The sequence below is a fragment of the Piliocolobus tephrosceles genome, chromosome 16 (assembly GCF_002776525.5).
Source record: "Piliocolobus tephrosceles isolate RC106 chromosome 16, ASM277652v3, whole genome shotgun sequence".
Classification (NCBI taxonomy): domain Eukaryota; kingdom Metazoa; phylum Chordata; class Mammalia; order Primates; family Cercopithecidae; genus Piliocolobus; species Piliocolobus tephrosceles.
The window spans coordinates 61,203,331-61,220,450 of NC_045449.1; the positions used below are offsets into that span (position 1 = coordinate 61,203,331).

Sequence of the window (17,120 nt, forward strand, 5' to 3'; positions counted from 1 at the left end):
AGGCTTCAACAAAAGCATTAATGGTGATGTGAAGAATGCAGGAAACTCCCAAGAAAGCCAAATGATATCACTCTCTGCTTTTCCATCTATCCACATAGCCAGTGTGAGGCAGGAATCACACACATTTCACAGCTGGGTAAATATGTGATTTCACATTAAATCAGAGGGACAGGTGTTTCTCTGTGCTTGTGAGGTGATGTGGCATCTGCTCATTTTGATGGTAAAGGCCAAAGTAAATAATAAATTCTGTTTCCTGACCTGGGGCCTTGAGGTCCCCAGGCAGGGAGTAACACCACCCAGTTTGGGAATCTACATTGCAAAGCCATGGTTCCCGCTGTTCACCTTGTGATGTTTGGAAATGGTATTGGGACTAATGGAGGGAAAGAAAGAGGACAGGAAGGGAGGGCATAGAGATGGGTTGGCAGGAAGATGGCACCCACTTGGTGCTTTAGGGTAGGGGGTTATGGGAGGCTGGTTTTGCAGAAACTCTGAGACACCGCAGCTGGGGAAGGGCCAAGTGAAAATCAGTCGTGACTTAGAGCTCTGCTGACTCTAAAACTTTGGATCCAGTATTTCTTCAGGCATGGTTGATGTTGAAGGTATTGTTAGCACTCATTTGATAATCCCTTACTGTACTCAGAAGTTTTGGCTTGGGGTTGCCTTTTTTAAAAATCAAGGTTCAAGATTAAATGACTTGGCTGGGTGCGGTGGCTCATGCCCATAATCCCAGCACTTTGGGAGGCTGAGGCAGGAGAATTGCTTGAACATGGGAGGCAGAGGTTGCAGTGAGCCAGGATTGCGCCACTGCACTCCACCTGGGTGACTCTGTCTCAAAATAATAAGTAAATAAATAAATAAGTAAATAAATAAAATATATGTATAAGAGTTTGCAAAAGTTCAAACTAATGAAACTGCTGGGCTTCTTCAGCACATTATGCAACTCTGCCTTGCCTCAAATTTTGCAGCTCTATCAAGTATACAGTGCAGTGTGTGGGGAAAGATCTGGATCCCATGATGTTTTTGACTATGGAGGTAATTATTTGGAGTCGCTGTTGTGACGATAGCTCACAGAGGTTCAGTCTGCAGCATGGAACTGTCTCTAGTAATGCTTGCCTGTAATGATGATTACCCAAACTCTGGCATTATAACAATAGATTTTACAAAGTTAGAGCATAATTGCTCCACCATTCCTTACATGTGCACATACTCAACAACTTCGATCTTTCAATCAGATTTTTGTTACTCATCTTCTGCAATAGCAAAGGTCAGAGGCAGTAGCTTTCTGCCACCTCCCTCCCCACTTTTTAAATTATAATGAGGCCTAGATTTTGAAAGCATTTAACTTGGTAAAGAAATAAGGGCTGAAGTTGTGTGGACTAGAATGAGTACAGGCCTCTGGGGGTCAGAATCCCAATTCTGACATCTAGAAACTCCGTAACATGGAGAGAGTCTTCAGCCTCTCTGTGACTCACCTTCCTCGTCTGTCAATACCCACTTGGCCAAATCATTGAGAGATTAGAAATGAATATAGACGGCCGTGCGCGGTGGCTCATGCCTGTAATCCCAGCACTTTGGGAGGCCGAGGCGGGTGGATTACGAAATCAGGAGTTTGAGACCAGCCTGGCCAACATGGTGAAACCCCGTCTGTACTAAAAATACAAAAATTAGCTGGGTGTGGTGGTGGATGCCTGTAACCTCAGCTATTTGGGGTGGCTGAGCAGAGAAATGCTTGAACCCAGAAAGTGGAGGTTGCAGTGAGCTGAGATCTCGCCACTGCACTCCAGCCTGGGAGACAGAGCAAGACTCCATCTCAAAAAAAAAAAAAAAAAAAAAAGGGAATATAGGCCGGGTGCAGTGGCTCACGCCTGTAATCCCAGCACTTTAGGAGGCCAAAGTGGGAAAATTGCTTAAAGCCAGGAGTTGGAGACTAACATAATGAGACCATGTCTGTACAAAAGTTAAAAAATAAAAATCAATTGGTGTGGTGGCACACTTCTGTAGTCCCAGCCACTCGAGGGGCTGAGACAGGAGGATCGCTTGAGCCCAGGAAGTCGAGGCTGAGGTGAGCCACTGAACTCTAGCCTGGGTGACAGGGTAAGACCCTGCTGCTTTTAATTTTTTTAATTTTTTATTTATTTTATTTACTTAGTTTGTGTGTGTGTGTGTTTGGTTTTGTTTTTGTTTTTTGTTGTTGTTGTTGTTTTTAAGACAAAGTCTCCCTCTGTCGCCCAGGCTGGAGCGCAGTGGCGTGATCTCCGCTCACTGCAGCCTCCACCTCCTGGGTTCGAGTGATTCTTCTGCCTCTGCCTCCTGATTAACTGGGATTACAGGCGTGTGCCACCACACCTGGCTAATTTTTGTATTTTTAGTAGAGACGGGGTTTTGCCATGTTGACCAGGCTGGTCTTGAACTCCTGACCTCAGGTGATCCGCCTGCCTTGGCCTCCCAGAGTGCTGGAATTACAGGCATGAGTCGCGGCGCCCAGCCAGACCCTGTTTCTTTTAAAAGAAAGGCAAAAGAAATATAAAGCACTTAATCAGTACCTTGCACTAATGGGCAATGAATAAAGTGATGCTATATCGTCGTCGTCATCATCATCATCATCATCATCATCATCATCATCAATTCTATGATCAATTCTCAGGCTTTCAAGGCTTTAGAATCTTTCTATGTCTTTGGATGTTGTGGCCTTTATGCAACATACAAGCTTGTTTGGAGCTGGTGGTCAGGGATATGGTATTTTCACCAAGTTAGGGATGGAGCTTTGTAAGAAATGAGTATAAAGGAGGAAAAAAGCAACAGGCGTCCTAAAGACAGAACGTGTATTGCTGAGCAAGTGCTGATGGCTGCCTTCGCCACCTTCTGCTGCAGCGGTTCTCAGCATTTACCTGCATTTCAGAAAGATTCCCACTGTCTTCTCCCCGGAGTCTGAATGGAGAAGGTCTGGAACAACCTGAGATTCAGCAGTTTTAGGAGTGTCTCTGGAGATTTTGAAACAGGTGGTTTAAGGACTTTCTGTCTCTTCTCCCTCCCCTAAATGAGGAAGTGCTGCTTGTGTCTGCGAGTCAATATGAGATTTAAAAACAACAACAAAACCACTGCTCCTGGAATGGTCCAGTTCCCATGGCCACGACCAGCAAAGTGGGCCTGATTTCCTTAGGAGGGGAAGAAGTGACGGCTGCAGAGTCCTTGACCCCCTCGGTGTCTGGGCTCGAGCATCCCACCACCCCCAGCGTCTGCAGGTCACCCCCAGACTGACGCCATCTCAGTGAGCTAATGCCAGTGTCTGCCCTGCGCCGGCTCATTCAGCAGCTTCTGGAATGATCAATGAGGCCGGCCACCCGGCCCTCCATCGGCTGCTGGTGAATCAGCTGCCTCAGCCATTCCCATCTCCACCGAGCAGGAAGCGCTCGAGCTGAGCCAGCCAGGGCTGACTGGCGTCTCTGGCTAATGGCTTTTCTATGTCATGCACTGACCTTGATCCCATATGTTTTTCATACGTGAGTGGGTTGGAGCGCCTGAAGATGGTCCAGTGGTGGAAATAACTCGTCTGCCAAGCCCCTTACCGAGGTCCTGGGCAGTACTTTGGTTTAGGGGTATCTGCTTCTGAAGCAGAAACAGTGCTTTTGTTTAAATTGAGGTGAAATTCACATAACATAAAATCAGCCAGGTTAAAGGGAACCATCGGTGGCATCTGGTGCGCTCACAATGTTGTGCAAAACCACCTCTATCCAAAAACACCTTCATCGCCCCAGAAGGAATCCCTGTACCTGTTGCGTGAGTGTACTAGGGCTGCTGTAACAAAGTGCCACACACTGGGTGGCTTTGACAACAGAAATTTGGGGCCAGGAGTGGGGGCTCATGCCTGTGATCCCAGCACTTCGGGAGGCCGAGGTGGGTGGATCATTTGAGGTCAAGAGTTCAAGACCAGCCTGGCCAACATGGTGAAACCCTGTCTCTACTAAAACTATAAAAATCAGTCGGGTGGTGGTGGCACATGCCTGTAGTCCCAGCTGCTTGGGAGGCTGAGGCAGGAGAATCACTGAGCCTTGTAAGCGGAGGTTGCGGTGAGCCAAGATCGCACCACTGCATTCCAGTCTGGGCGACAGAGTGATACCCTGTCTCAAAACAAACAAACAAACAAAAAGAAATTTTCTGTCTCACAATTCTGGAGGCTAGAAGTTGAATGAAATCAAGGTGTCAGCAAGCTTGGTTCCTTCTGGAGGCTGTGAGGGAAGGATCTGGTTTGGACGTCAACCCTTGGCTTTATAGATGGCTGTTTTTCTCTCCACATCATCTTCCTCTATGCCTGCCTGGGTCCATGTCCAAATTTCCCTTTATTATAAGGACACCAGGCATTTTGGATAAGAGCCCACCCTAATGACCTCATTTTAACATGATTACCTCTGTAAAGACCCTATCTCCAAATTCTGGGTTACTAGGAGTCAGGACTTCACAGTATGTATTTTGGGGGGGACATGATTCAGCCTTTAATAACATTAAGCAGTTTCAGTACTTTGTTCCGTTCTGTGGCTGAATAGTATCCCATTGCATGTAAGCATTTATTTTTTGAGCCCCAAGTACAAAGCAACTGTCAGTGAAATCTCCACCCCCTGGGTAGTGTGTGCCCGCCTGTATAAGGTGGCATGTTGATCTCACAGGTATAGCTCACAAATCTGCAATCTGTAAACTTTTTCTTACTGTCTTCCTCCTTGAAAAAGTGTTAGCCTTTATGAGCGAAAGTCAAAGCAGTACTGGACTAAGGGAAGAGAGGTCAAGCTTCTGATCCTAAAATTAATTTCAAAAATTGATTTCAGGCTGGGTGCAGTGGCTCACGCCTGTAATCCCAGCACTTTGGGAGGCTGAAACGGGCAAAAATTGCTTGAGCCCAGGAGTTCAAGACCAGCCTAGGCAACATGGCGAGTCCCCGTCTCTACAAAAAATACAAAAATTAGCTGGGCATGGTGGCACGCACCTGTAGTCCCAGCTGCTCGAGAGGCTGAAGTGGGAGGATTGCTTGAGCCTGGGAGGTGGAGGTTGCAATGATCTGAGATCACACCACAGCACTCCAGCCCATGTGACAGAGTGAGACCCTATCTCAAACAAGAAAAGATGATTTCATCTTTAAATTTTATTTTTCCTTTTCCTGGTCTTATCCCCAGCACTCCCCACTTCCTGCAAGCACAGGTGCACACACACAGACCCGTGCACACATAACGTTCACATTAAGAGTATTTTCATGTGACCATTCTGGAGAGGGGCGTGGCACAGATAGGAGACACAGGCCTTTGAGAAGACCCAGACAGCAGCTTGCTTCCATTGTCATGGTTACTGGGCTCAGTCCCTAGGGCTGGCTGCAGACCAGAGCCTTTCAGAGCGTCTTCACACTCCCGTCCCTGCTCCTGCCTGAGAATGAGAGAGAGACCTTCGGGCACATGTGTCTTCTCAGCTGTGAAACTAACCGCACTGTTGACTTGTACATTTCATCGGCCCCCTTAATTTAAAATCTATTTCTGTCTCTTATACAGACAAACAGAGGACCCGCATCCCTGCAGATTCTTAGGTAATAACCCCGAGTCCTCATTAGTTTGTTGCAGACTCAGGCCCCACTCCCCCATCCCAGAGGCGTCGGTGGTCATGACCCATTGTCTGTCTCTATCCTGCGTCCTGACTCTGAGCAGGGTTGTGCCGCATGCAAAAGTTGTTTAGTTTCCTCCTTCCTCTCTCCCCACCCCCGCTCTCTCTTTTCCATCAAATTCATTTTGCCACTTTGAAAGTCCACTGGGGGAAGAAATTCCTGCTGGCCCTAGGGTTTTCAGAGAGGCAGGAAGGCAGATAGAATAGCTCATACAGGAAAAAAGGACAGAAAATGTTCATATAGTATGCTGCTCCACATGAGCATTTTAGGGTAAGACAGATGACTTTTGGGGCCTTGGACTGGAAGGCTCCACACTTTTCATGGAATTGGCTGAAAAGGAGCTAAAGGTACTGTAGGTGGTCCTCGGCAAGGAGTGGCCTTCGGGGGCTCAGATTCTGAACCTTGGCTCCACTCATGGTGGGGCCTGGGCCTCTGGAGCTTTGCAAAGCTTCCAGATGATTCTAATATCCAGCCACCTTTGAGAACCGCTGTTCTAGGGGACAGAGGCTTCCGGGAGAATTGAGCATTTTGAGAGAGGGAGGATAGAAGAAATAGATGATATCTAATGCTCCATATTCAGCAATGCCGCTAATTAGGCAGAAAGCAAGGGCAGAAATCACACACCCTTGGCTGTCTTGGGCCAAGCCAAGCAGGACTCTAGCTCCATTTAACCCTGTAGAATGCAAAGGGAGACTCCAGTGTCCCCCTTCCCAAGGTTTGGTCGGCTGCCAAAGCTTACAGACTGCCAGCCACCCCGCCGAGCATTTGCCAAGGTGTTGGAAAATATTCACGGGAACAGTCCGTCTCGACGTTCTACTCACAACTGGTTCTCTCCCTAGCTCCCAAGGAAAAGTAACATGAGGCCCATGTGGCTGCTTTCTCTTCTCAGCAGAAGGTGCTGATGTTATTAGTGGCTCGCCAAGCTGTGGTTGGAGGGGGATGTCAGGGGCACGCTGTGGGGCTGATCTTTCTGTCTCTGACTCTGTTTTGTAGTACAAAATTGGACAGCTGTACATGATCAGCAAACACAGCCATGAACAGAGTGACCGGGGAGAAGGGGTGGAGGTCGTCCAGAATGAGCCTTTTGAGGACCCTCACCATGGCAACGGGCAGTTCACCGAGAAACGGGTGTATCTCAACAGGTGAGTCATGGCAGCCTGCGTTCTGCCCAGGAGTCCCCTCCCACCTGACCCCCTGGTGTGACAGTGGAGGCTGTGGGTGTCTGGGATGAAAAGGTCACTTGGAAAGTAACTACATCCACAGTCTACGACCACCAATCTCATTGCTTTTGAAAAGAGAATCTGCCCGGCCAGGCGCGGTGCCTCACGCCTGTAATCCCAGCACTTTGGGAGGTCGAGGCGGGTGGATCACAAGGTCAGGAGATGGAGACCATCCTGGCTAACATGGGGAAACCCCATCTCTACTAAAAATACAGAAAATTATCCGGGCATGGTGGTGGGCGCCTGTAGTCCCAGCTACTTGGGAGGCTGAGGCAGGAGAATGGCGTGAAGCCGGGAGGCAGAGCTTGCGGTGAGCTGAGATCAGGCCACTGCACTCCGACCTGGGCGACAGAGCGAGACTGTCTCAAAAAAAAAAAAAAAGAACCAAAAAGAAAAGAAAAGAAAACAGAATCTGCTCGAGCGAGGTGGCTCATGCCAGTAATCCCAATGTTTTTGGGAGGCCAAGGTGGGAGGATGGCTTGAGGCCAGGAGTTTGAGGCTGCAGTGAGCTACACTCACAGTACTGCACTCCAGCCTGGGGTGACTGAGCAAGGCCCTCACTGTAAAAAATATTACTACATAAAATAAATGAAACGAATCTCCCCCCTCCCCACCTTGCATTCTGCAAAATAGCCCTCAACCCATTTCCATTAGGAGGAGCTTTCGGCTCATCTTTCTCACCCTTTTGATGACATGTTACAATGAAATGTGATCTTAAGAATTCAAGAGCCTGGAAGGTGGAGGCTGCAGTGAGCCATGATCATGCCACTGCTCTCCAGCTTGGCCAACAGAGTGAGACCCTGTCTTGGAAAAAAAGAGAATTAAAGGACTTTGTTTCATCCCTTGGTTCAGTGTTAGCTGTAGGAAAGAGACGGCACTGCCTATATGCTGTAGACAAGTAAGTGTTAGAGGTGGCAAAGCACTTTTGGGTCTCAGTAATATCTTCATTTACTACTGATGACCACTTGGGTGTCCGAAAAGGGAATGACAAAGCAGTCACCTGTGACCAAAGTGGTTAAGATGGCTTCCACTTCTCAAGTGGACCCATCCTTCCCAAGGTAGAGGTTGTCACTCTCGTTTTGGAAGGGAAACACATCAAGGATGACAAAACAGCACTAATCAAATGTGCCATTTCTGCTTTGCAAAATATATTGTTTAATCTCTTGCTATTTTCTTTTCTTTTCTTTCTTTTCTTTTTTTTTTTTTTTTTTGGACAGAGTCTCACTCTATCACCCAGGCTGGAGTGCAGTGGCATGATCTCTGCTCACTGCAACCTCTGCCTCCTGGGTTCAAGTGATACTCCTGCCTCAGCCTCCCAAGTAGCTGGGATTACAGGTACCTACCACCAATCCCAGCTAATTTTTGTATTTTTAGTAGAGACGGGCTTCCACCGTGTTGGTCAGGCTGATCTTGAACAACTGACCTCAAGTGATCTTCCTGCCTCAGCCTCCCAAAGTGCTGGGATTACAGGTGTGAACCACAGCATCCAGCCTTTCTTGCTATTTTCTTACCATGAATGGCATAATGGATTATTAGGGTTTGTCTGATCTTCTCCCCATCCTATACTCCTCTCTAGCCTATTTCTTCCTTTCAGTTCTTTTCTGGCTCAAAATATTTGTGGTTAGAAATATGAAATATATTATGAAATAATATGAATACATTGAAATGAAATATATTATTGGCCAAGCGTGGTGGCTCACGCCTGTAATCCCAGCACTTTGGGAGGCTGAAGTTGGGTAGATCACTTTAGGGCAGGTGTTTGAAACCAGCCTGGGTAACATGGCAAAACCCCATCTCTACTACAAATGCAAAAATTAGCTGCGCTTGGTGGTGTGCATCTATACTACTTGGAAGGCTGAGGTGGGAGGATCACTTGAGCCTGGGAGGTTAAGGGCTGCAGTGAGCCAAGATCATGCCGCTGTACTCCAGCTTGGGCGACACAGTGAGACCTTATCTCAAAAAAAAAAAGAAAAAGAAAAAAGAAGAAATATATCTTGTTGAAATTAACTGTCTGTTCCAGCAAACAAGTCTTATACGTCAGCCATTTCATGAATACTTTTACCCCTACCTATGGCCTCTTCGATTGGCCCATATGTGATTATCCAGAAAGTATTTCCAACACCCCTAGCTGGGCAGTGCCCCAGTTTATTCACTGACACCAGTGACTGTCCATTCTCAGGGCCTCGGACATGGTCAGACGTCTCTGAGAGGAACCATATTTAGATTCCCATTGTCGCCTTGGCCCCACTCCCTAGCAGCTTGAATTGGACTATTCCTTCTTGATGGGAGACTTTGGTTCCTGTCACTAGGGTGGATGGAAGTCTCCCAGACCCATGTCCTGACAGTGAAGGGCATGAGCTGATTAAACTGATGTTTTAATTTGCCCAGAGATGCAGTACCAGGGAATTCCTGAGTCACGATGAAATGCAAATGAGATTGATCCCATTCATCTATTAGTAGCTGTGAATTCCCAGGCTTTGGAACCAGTTCAGTGTCCAGCCAGCTGTTGATTTGCAGGGGCAACTGAGCTCTGGGTCTGGCCTGGGCATGGTTTCTTTATAGAGACAGGTTTCTCAATATGCTGCTTTGGCATTCTTAGTGTGGAGGGTGTAAATCAAATCCTGAGCAGGTTTCTCCTCGGGGATCACCTCTGCAGGGCAAAGAGAAGTGAGGGAGATGCAGGAAAATAGAAACCTATGGAAAATTCCATTTCTTGGCATACAATTGCATTCTCTCAAGTTATTACCTGGAGAATGTTCCTTATATATGAAAATCAGGAAGAATTTTAGGAACTTTATAAGTTTTGCTGAAACAAAATAAGAAACATCCAGCTGTCCCTGTCATGTCTGTTTTGTCATATCATATTTATTTCGTATTTATTTAAAAGAAGAGTAATACACATTAGTAAGAGGGAAAGTTGTTATAAATAGATGTGGACTTCCAGGAATAGTAGGGAAAAAGATTAATGGGGACCCTCCACCACCTCCCATGACAAACACAGGATGAAATATAACTATGTAAAGAAGCTGAGCTCAAAACAAATAAAGGGAAATCCTCTGAGGCTAGAAATAAACAGGCAAACTGAAACCAGAATGGAAAGCAGACCCGCTAATGCTAACGAAGGGCGTTGGGGGGATATCAGAAGAGTGTGGGTTCTGACATCTAGGGACTGGGCATGTCATGCCCATGGGGAACAGGTATTAGGGTATCAGACCCATATAAATGGAAAGTTGAAACTGAGAATCAGGCATAAAAATAATTTTTGACAATCAAGGGCTGAGAGAGTTTACTAACTCTGAGACCCATATTGAAAGAACTACTAAAGGATGTGCTGTAAGAAAGAGGAAACTGAGCCCAGGAAGAAGGAGAGGGAGTTCTAGAAGTAATAATAAATGAAGAAATTGATAAACAACTAGGTAAATCTTTGAATGGATGTAGGATGTTTTAAAAACAGTAATAATAAGACAACAATAGCACAGAAGATGGGAGGGTAATAATTATAGTAAAAAGCACTTTAAGGTGCTAATATTGTTTAGGAATTAGAAAAAATATTGATTAATTTTAGATTTTCCTTTTTTTTTTTTTGAGATAGCCAGCTGTATCGCCCAGGCTGGAGTGCAGTGGTGCAATCTCGGCTCACTGCAACCACCACCTCCTGAACTTAAGTGATTCTCATGCCTTCGCCTCCTGAGTAGCTGGGACTACAAGTGTGCACCACCACAATGCCTGACTAATTTTTGTATTTTTTAGTAGAGACAGAGTTTCACTATGTTGGCCAGGCTGGTCTTGAACTCCTGACCTCAAATGATCCACCAGCCTTGGCCTCCCAAGTGCTGCGATTACAGGCATGAGCCACCGTGCCCAGCCTAATTTTAGATTTTCTGAGACAAGTATGCATATTCAAAATATAAAGGTAATCTCTGAAGGGGTAGTAAAATAATCCATAACCTCCGAGAGAAAACTTCATCAATCCACAGAGGGCCCGGAAACAAAAAAGAGAAGCCTACAAAAAGCATGATAAATAGAAAACACAAATTTGAATGGTAAAATAAAATGAAATGTCAAATACTCACTATAATTAGCCACGCTCACAGCTAGAGATGGCCATGTGACCTAGTTCTGGCCAATGAGACATAAGATTTTTCCTCCTTGGTAAAAAGAGGGATGTTCAAGGAATAACTTTGCTATTCAAAGAGAATCTGTTCTGATGTATCCCCACTTCATGATTTGTGTGTAAGAAAGTGGGGAGTATGGGGGCTGACTGTTGGAAAGAACACTAATAGCACCTACCAAGTGAACCTTGATAACAACACTGGACAATAACCATACCAAAAAGAAACTTATAGGCCAATCTCAGTTGAGAACATAGACATGAAAATACTATATAAAACATTAGCGAACAAAATACCTCAGAAAATAATAATAATAACAATGTATCATGACCTAATCAGATTTACCCCTGAAATTGATGAAATTAACATTTAATAAATCTGTGTACTTATTCAGAGTAAAGTCAGGAACACATTAAGGATCCTTGTTATTACCATGTCTGTCCAACATTGTGTAAAGGTCCTAGCCAATGCAATAAAGCAAGAGAGAAATAAAGAGGAAAGGAAGAAGCAAAATGATAATTTGCAGATAATACGATTGTCTGATAGAAATTTCAGACATTTTCTACAGCTGTTGCCATCAATATGAGAATTCAGCAAGATCGTTGGGTACAATCCATATAGAAAAATCCACAGCATTATTATTATACAGCAGGAAAAATAGGGAAAATATAATTTAAAACATTTTTATTTATAATAGAAAAAGAAACAGTTACCCAGTAATCAGCCTACAAGATATGCAAAATCTTTTTGGAGAAAAACATAAAACATTTATGGAAGTCATTTTAAAAGCCCTAGACAAATAGTGAAATATACCATATTCATGGATGGGAAATGTTACAAAGTTGGCATCAAATCTCAAATCAATCTATAAATTTAATAAAATTAACTTAAAATGCCAACATGTTGTTTTTAATAAAATAGAACTGGTGCTGGGTGCGGTGGCTCATGTCTGTAATCCTAGCACTTTGGGAGGTCAAGGTGGGCGATCATGAGGTCAGGAGATTGAGACCATCCTGGCTAATATGGTGGCCGTTTCTATTAAAAATACAAAAAATTAGTTGAGCATGGTGGCACACGCCTGTAGTGCCAGCTACTTGGGAGGTTGAGGGAGGAGAATCACTTGAACCTGCGAGGTGGAGGTTGCAGTGAGCCAAGATCGTGCCACTGCACTCCAGCCTAGGTGACAGAGCAAGACTCCATCTCAAAAAGAAAAAAAAAAAAATAGAACTGGAGGAGATATTCGTAAAATTCATATGAACAATTTGGAAAGCTGAAGGAGGAACTTGACCTATCAGAATGTCATTATAAAGCTAATTAACTAATTACCTACATAATTATATAAGTAATTAAGGCAGTGGGGTACTAGAGCAGAGTTAAACAAACTCATGGAACAAAGTAGCCCCAAAACAGATCCAAGCCATTATTAGTGCTTTGTATTTCATAGAGCTGGCATAAAATTATTGAGGGGAAGATGAACTCCTCAGTATATGATGTTGAGATGACTAGTCTTCTAATTGAAAGAATGACTAGAGCCCTCCTTCATGCTACACGCACAAATAAACTCCATGGCTGGGCATAGTGGCTCATTCCTGTAATCCCAACAATTTGAGAGGCCAAGGTGGGAGGATCAATTGAGCCTGGGATTTCAAGACTGGACTGGGCAACATGGTGAAACCCCGTCTCTACAGAGAATACAAAAATTAGCCAGGTGTGGTGGCACACACCTGTGGTCCCAGCTATTTAGGAGGCTGAAGTGGGAAGATTGTTTGAGCACTAGAGGGGGAGGTTGCAGTGAGCCAAGATCACGCCACTGCACTCTAGCCTGGGCAACAGAGCAAGACCCTGTCTCAATAAATAAATAAATTCCAGATTGATTAAAAACCTAAATGTGAAAAAATCAAAGAAAATATATGCAAATAGCTGTATTATTTGGATGGTAGACTACGACTAATTAAATGAAACATACATAAATGCAATCATTAATATTACAATGCTAAAATTAAGAGCCTTTGCATAGCAAAAAACATACACATAAAAAGTTGAAACAAAAAACAAACAAACAAAAAAAAACCTTGCATAGCCAAAGACACCAAAATTAAAAGAACCATCCCTGGGCCGGGCACGGTGGCTCACGCCTGTAATCCCAGCACTTTGGGAGGCCGAGACGGGCAGATCACGAGGTCAGGACATCGAGACCATCCTGGCTAACATGGTGAAACCCCGTCTCTACTAAAATACAAAAAAAATTAGCCAGGCATGGTGGCAGGTGCCTGTAGTCCCAGCTACTCGGGAGGCTGAGGCAGGAGAATGGCGTGAACCCGGGAGGCAGAGCTTGCAGTGAGCCGAGATCGTACCACTGCACTCCAGCCTGGGCGACAGAGTGAGACTCCGTCTCAAAAAAAAAAAAAAAAAAAAAAAAAAAGAACCATCCCTGCCTGGAAGTAAGTATTTGAAAATGCATATATAGACCAAGGACTGGTATTTAATTAAAAAAACAACAACAACAACTCTTAGAGATCCTTTTTTGAAAAATAAAAAAGACAAAATAATCCAATCAAAAGATGGGCAAAGAATTGAACATGCAATTCACAAAAAGGAAATGTGAATGGGTAATATATACATGAAAAAAGTTCTCACCTTATTAGAAAACAGGAAAATACAAAATAAAACAGCAATAGCATCCTCTTTTACACACATCAGATGGACAAAAATTTAAAAAATCTGATAATGTCAGGTGTTGACAAAGATACATGAAAACAACTCACTTCCAATGCTAGTAAGAGATATAAACTGATATCACCTCTTTAGAGAGCAATGAACAGCAGCTGGAAAAGTTGAAAACATACATACATTCCACTTAACAATTATATTTCTAGGTAGAGCCCTAGAAAAATTCTTGCACTGTACACAAGGAGACATTTACCAGGAGATTAGTCCTAATGCTGTATGCAATAGAAAAGAAATGGAAGCGATTCAAATATCTGCGAATGGGAATACATTATGGCACACTCACATAATGGAAAATTCCACAGCAGTTCAACTCAATGAACCAGACATACTTTGATAAATTTCAAATGCACAGCATAATGTGCAATATATCAGCTGCAAAAAACAAAAACAAGGCCGGGTATGGTGGCTCACGCCTGTAATCTCAGCACTTTGGGAGGCTGAGGTGGATGGATCATGAGGTCAGGAGATTGAGACCATCCTGGCCAACATGGTGAAACCCCATCTCTACTAAAAATATAAAAAATTGACCAGGCGTGGTGGCGGGCACCTGTAGTCCCAGCTACTCGGGAGACTGAGGCAGGAGAATGGCATGAAGCTGAGAGGCAGAGGTTGCAGTGAGTTGAGATCGCGCCACTGCACTCAAGCCTGGGCGACAGAATGAGACTCCGTCTCAAAAAAGAAACAAAAAACAAATGTATATATACACATATAATATGATGCCATTTATATCTATTTTAAAGATACACATAATATTACTACATTTATAGATATTGTTTACAGACAGCCACATATGTAATAAAAGCACCAAAACTTGGAGAAACCACCCTCAAGTTGTGGTTACCTTTGGGAAGAGAGAGGAATGAATTGGCATGAGAGGAAACTTTACCTGTATCTACAACATTTTATGTATTTTATTTTATTTTATATATATTTTTGAGATGGAGTCTTGCTCTGTCGCCCAGGCTGGAGTGCAGTGGCATGATCTTGGCTCGTTGCAATCTCCACCTCCCGGGCTCAAGAGATACTCGTGCCTCAGCCTCCTGAGTAGCTGGGATTGGGATTACAGGCATGTGCTCCCATGCCTGGCTAATTTTTGTATTTTTTAGTAGAGATGACATTTCATCATGTTGGCCAGGCTGGTTTCAAACTCCTGACCTCAAGTGATCCTCCCACCTTGGCCTCCCAAAGTGCTGGGATTACAGGTGTGAGCCATCACACCCGGCCTATTCCTTTTTTAAAAAAGAAGAAAGTTCATCACAAATATAGGGAAATGTTAGTTTGTTAAATCTGAATGGTAATGTTAAAATTCAGAAGTGTACACCAAAAATGGTCAATTTTACTGTAATTTAAAAATAAAATTGAAAATATAAATTCTGGGTGGCAGATACATGCATGTCTGTTACCTTTCTCTCGATTTTTTATGTATGTGAAATTCTCTACAATTAAACATAATATTTTAAAAGTAATTAGGTGGAGAAATGGAACCTGCTTACTGTCAAAATTGGGTGGATTAGTGACTGATTGAATAACAAAAGGTACGGATGATGGATAGTGGCAACCAGGAGAGAAAATTCTATGTGTAACTTAGAAAATAATGTGATTTAATAATGTGACTCAGAAGTCTGAACTTGGTCCTATTGGATTTTTTTTTTTTTAGATGAAGTCATGCTGTGTTGCCCAGGCTGGAGTGCAGTGGCACAATCTCAGCTCACTGCAAGCTCCGCCTCCCGAGTTCACACCATTCTCTTGCCTCAGCTTCCCGAGTAGCTGGGACTACAGACATCCACCATTACGCCCAGCTAATTTTTTTGTATTTTTTAGTAGAGACAGGGTTTCACCATATTAACTAGGATGGTCTCGATCTCCTGACCTCATGATCCACCCGCCTCGGCCTTCCGAAGTGCTGGAATTACAGGCGTGAGCCACCGCACCCGGCCGGTCCTACTGGATTTTTTAAGCCAACATCTGGCTAAATATCTAGAAGATATCCTTTCCATACCCTTGAGAAACCCACAACCAGGAAGGGTGATAACTTTAAAAGATTGAGTGAGGGCTAGGCATGATGGCTCACACCTGTAATCCCAGCACTTTGGGAGGCCAAGGCAGATGAATCACTTGAGGTCAGGAGTTCGAGACCAGCTTAGCCAACATGGTGAAACCCCGCCTGCTAAAAATACAAAAATTTGCCAGGAGTGGTGGCAGGCACCTGTAATCCCAGCTACTCAGGAGACTGAGGCGTAAAAATCGCTTGAGCCTGGGGGCCTGAGGTTACACAAAGCCAAGATTGCATCACTGCACTCCAGCCTGGGGGACAGAGCCAGACTCCGTTTCAAAAAATAATAATAAAAATAAAAATAAATAAAATAAAAGACTGAGTGAGGATCCAGAAAAACTTCAGTAGTTTGGAATTACGGCCATTTTTTATCAAGATGAAATTAAATAGGGGCAAGTGTATGGTCTTATCTTTGGATCCCAAAATACAAATTATATAAGTATGGGATGAAATACTAATAACTTTGCAATGGCCTGTTTGAAAGAAATACAGTAGTTTTAGTTGACAATTCAATATGAAGCAATTATACGTGTATATATATATATACACACACACACATATACATACACAATAATTTATGAGTGTGTATGTGATAGATATACAGCTGCAAACATTATTCTTCAACTGCATCAATAAAAGTAAAGTAAAATATCTAAAACCATGTACTTGATAATCTTGCCCAATTTTCCACTAGTCAAAACATACTTGGAATATTTTTATCTGTTCCTAAATGGCACACTTTAAAATGGATATAGACAAACTATATCCAGTAACTCAAGAACTAGAAACTCACGTGATAGAATGACTGAAGAAATCAAGGATACTTAACCTGGAAAAGCTAGACTTGGGTGTATCATGGTGCCATTAGATGGAGAAGAATCAGAACTATGTATGCCACAAGACCTCACTTAGCAGGACCAATGGGACCAAGACCGGTGGGTAGAAATGCCAGGAGAAAGACTTCAGCTCGGGTTAAGGAAGACATTTCCAAGCACACAAACCATCTCAGAATGTCTTATAGTGGATTTTGCTGTTGCTGGAGATGTTTTAGCAAGAGCAAGACCCTGTTCCTCAGGTTTGTCCTGAAGGAGATTCAAACATCTAATAGGCGGTTGAACACATTGGGTGGCTGGTTAAGGTGGACAGCCTGGAAGATCCTTTTCAACCCTAACTTTCTACACACAAACTATCTATCAGACATTGATTGTCCTGATTCTCTTCCAGCATGCACATGTAACCAATGAGGCACAAGAAAAACATTTTTAGTTACGCTTGCACCATTCTAAACCAGGTCCACCATTTCATAATTTTAAAAAGTTCTTGGTGTATTTGGTAGAGTATGGATGCATATTTTAGAACCAGGAAGA

At 43.7% G+C, this 17,120-nt stretch overlaps 1 protein-coding gene across 3 annotated transcripts in view; it reads left to right on the forward strand.

Annotated features, from left to right (window-relative positions):
* The window catches only part of PITPNC1 (phosphatidylinositol transfer protein cytoplasmic 1), a 312,387-nt gene that overhangs the window by 148,886 nt on the left and 146,381 nt on the right, over positions 1-17,120 (forward strand). For 2 of the 3 annotated variants that reach the window (XM_023211996.3, XM_023211998.2), the window contains exon 2: positions 6,632-6,780. In XM_023211996.3, coding sequence (XP_023067764.1) covers positions 6,632-6,780 — 149 coding nt within the window. Of the gene's footprint in view, positions 1-5,542; positions 5,564-6,631; positions 6,781-17,120 lie in introns of those variants that run through there. The other variant, XM_023211999.1, reaches the window with a different exon arrangement.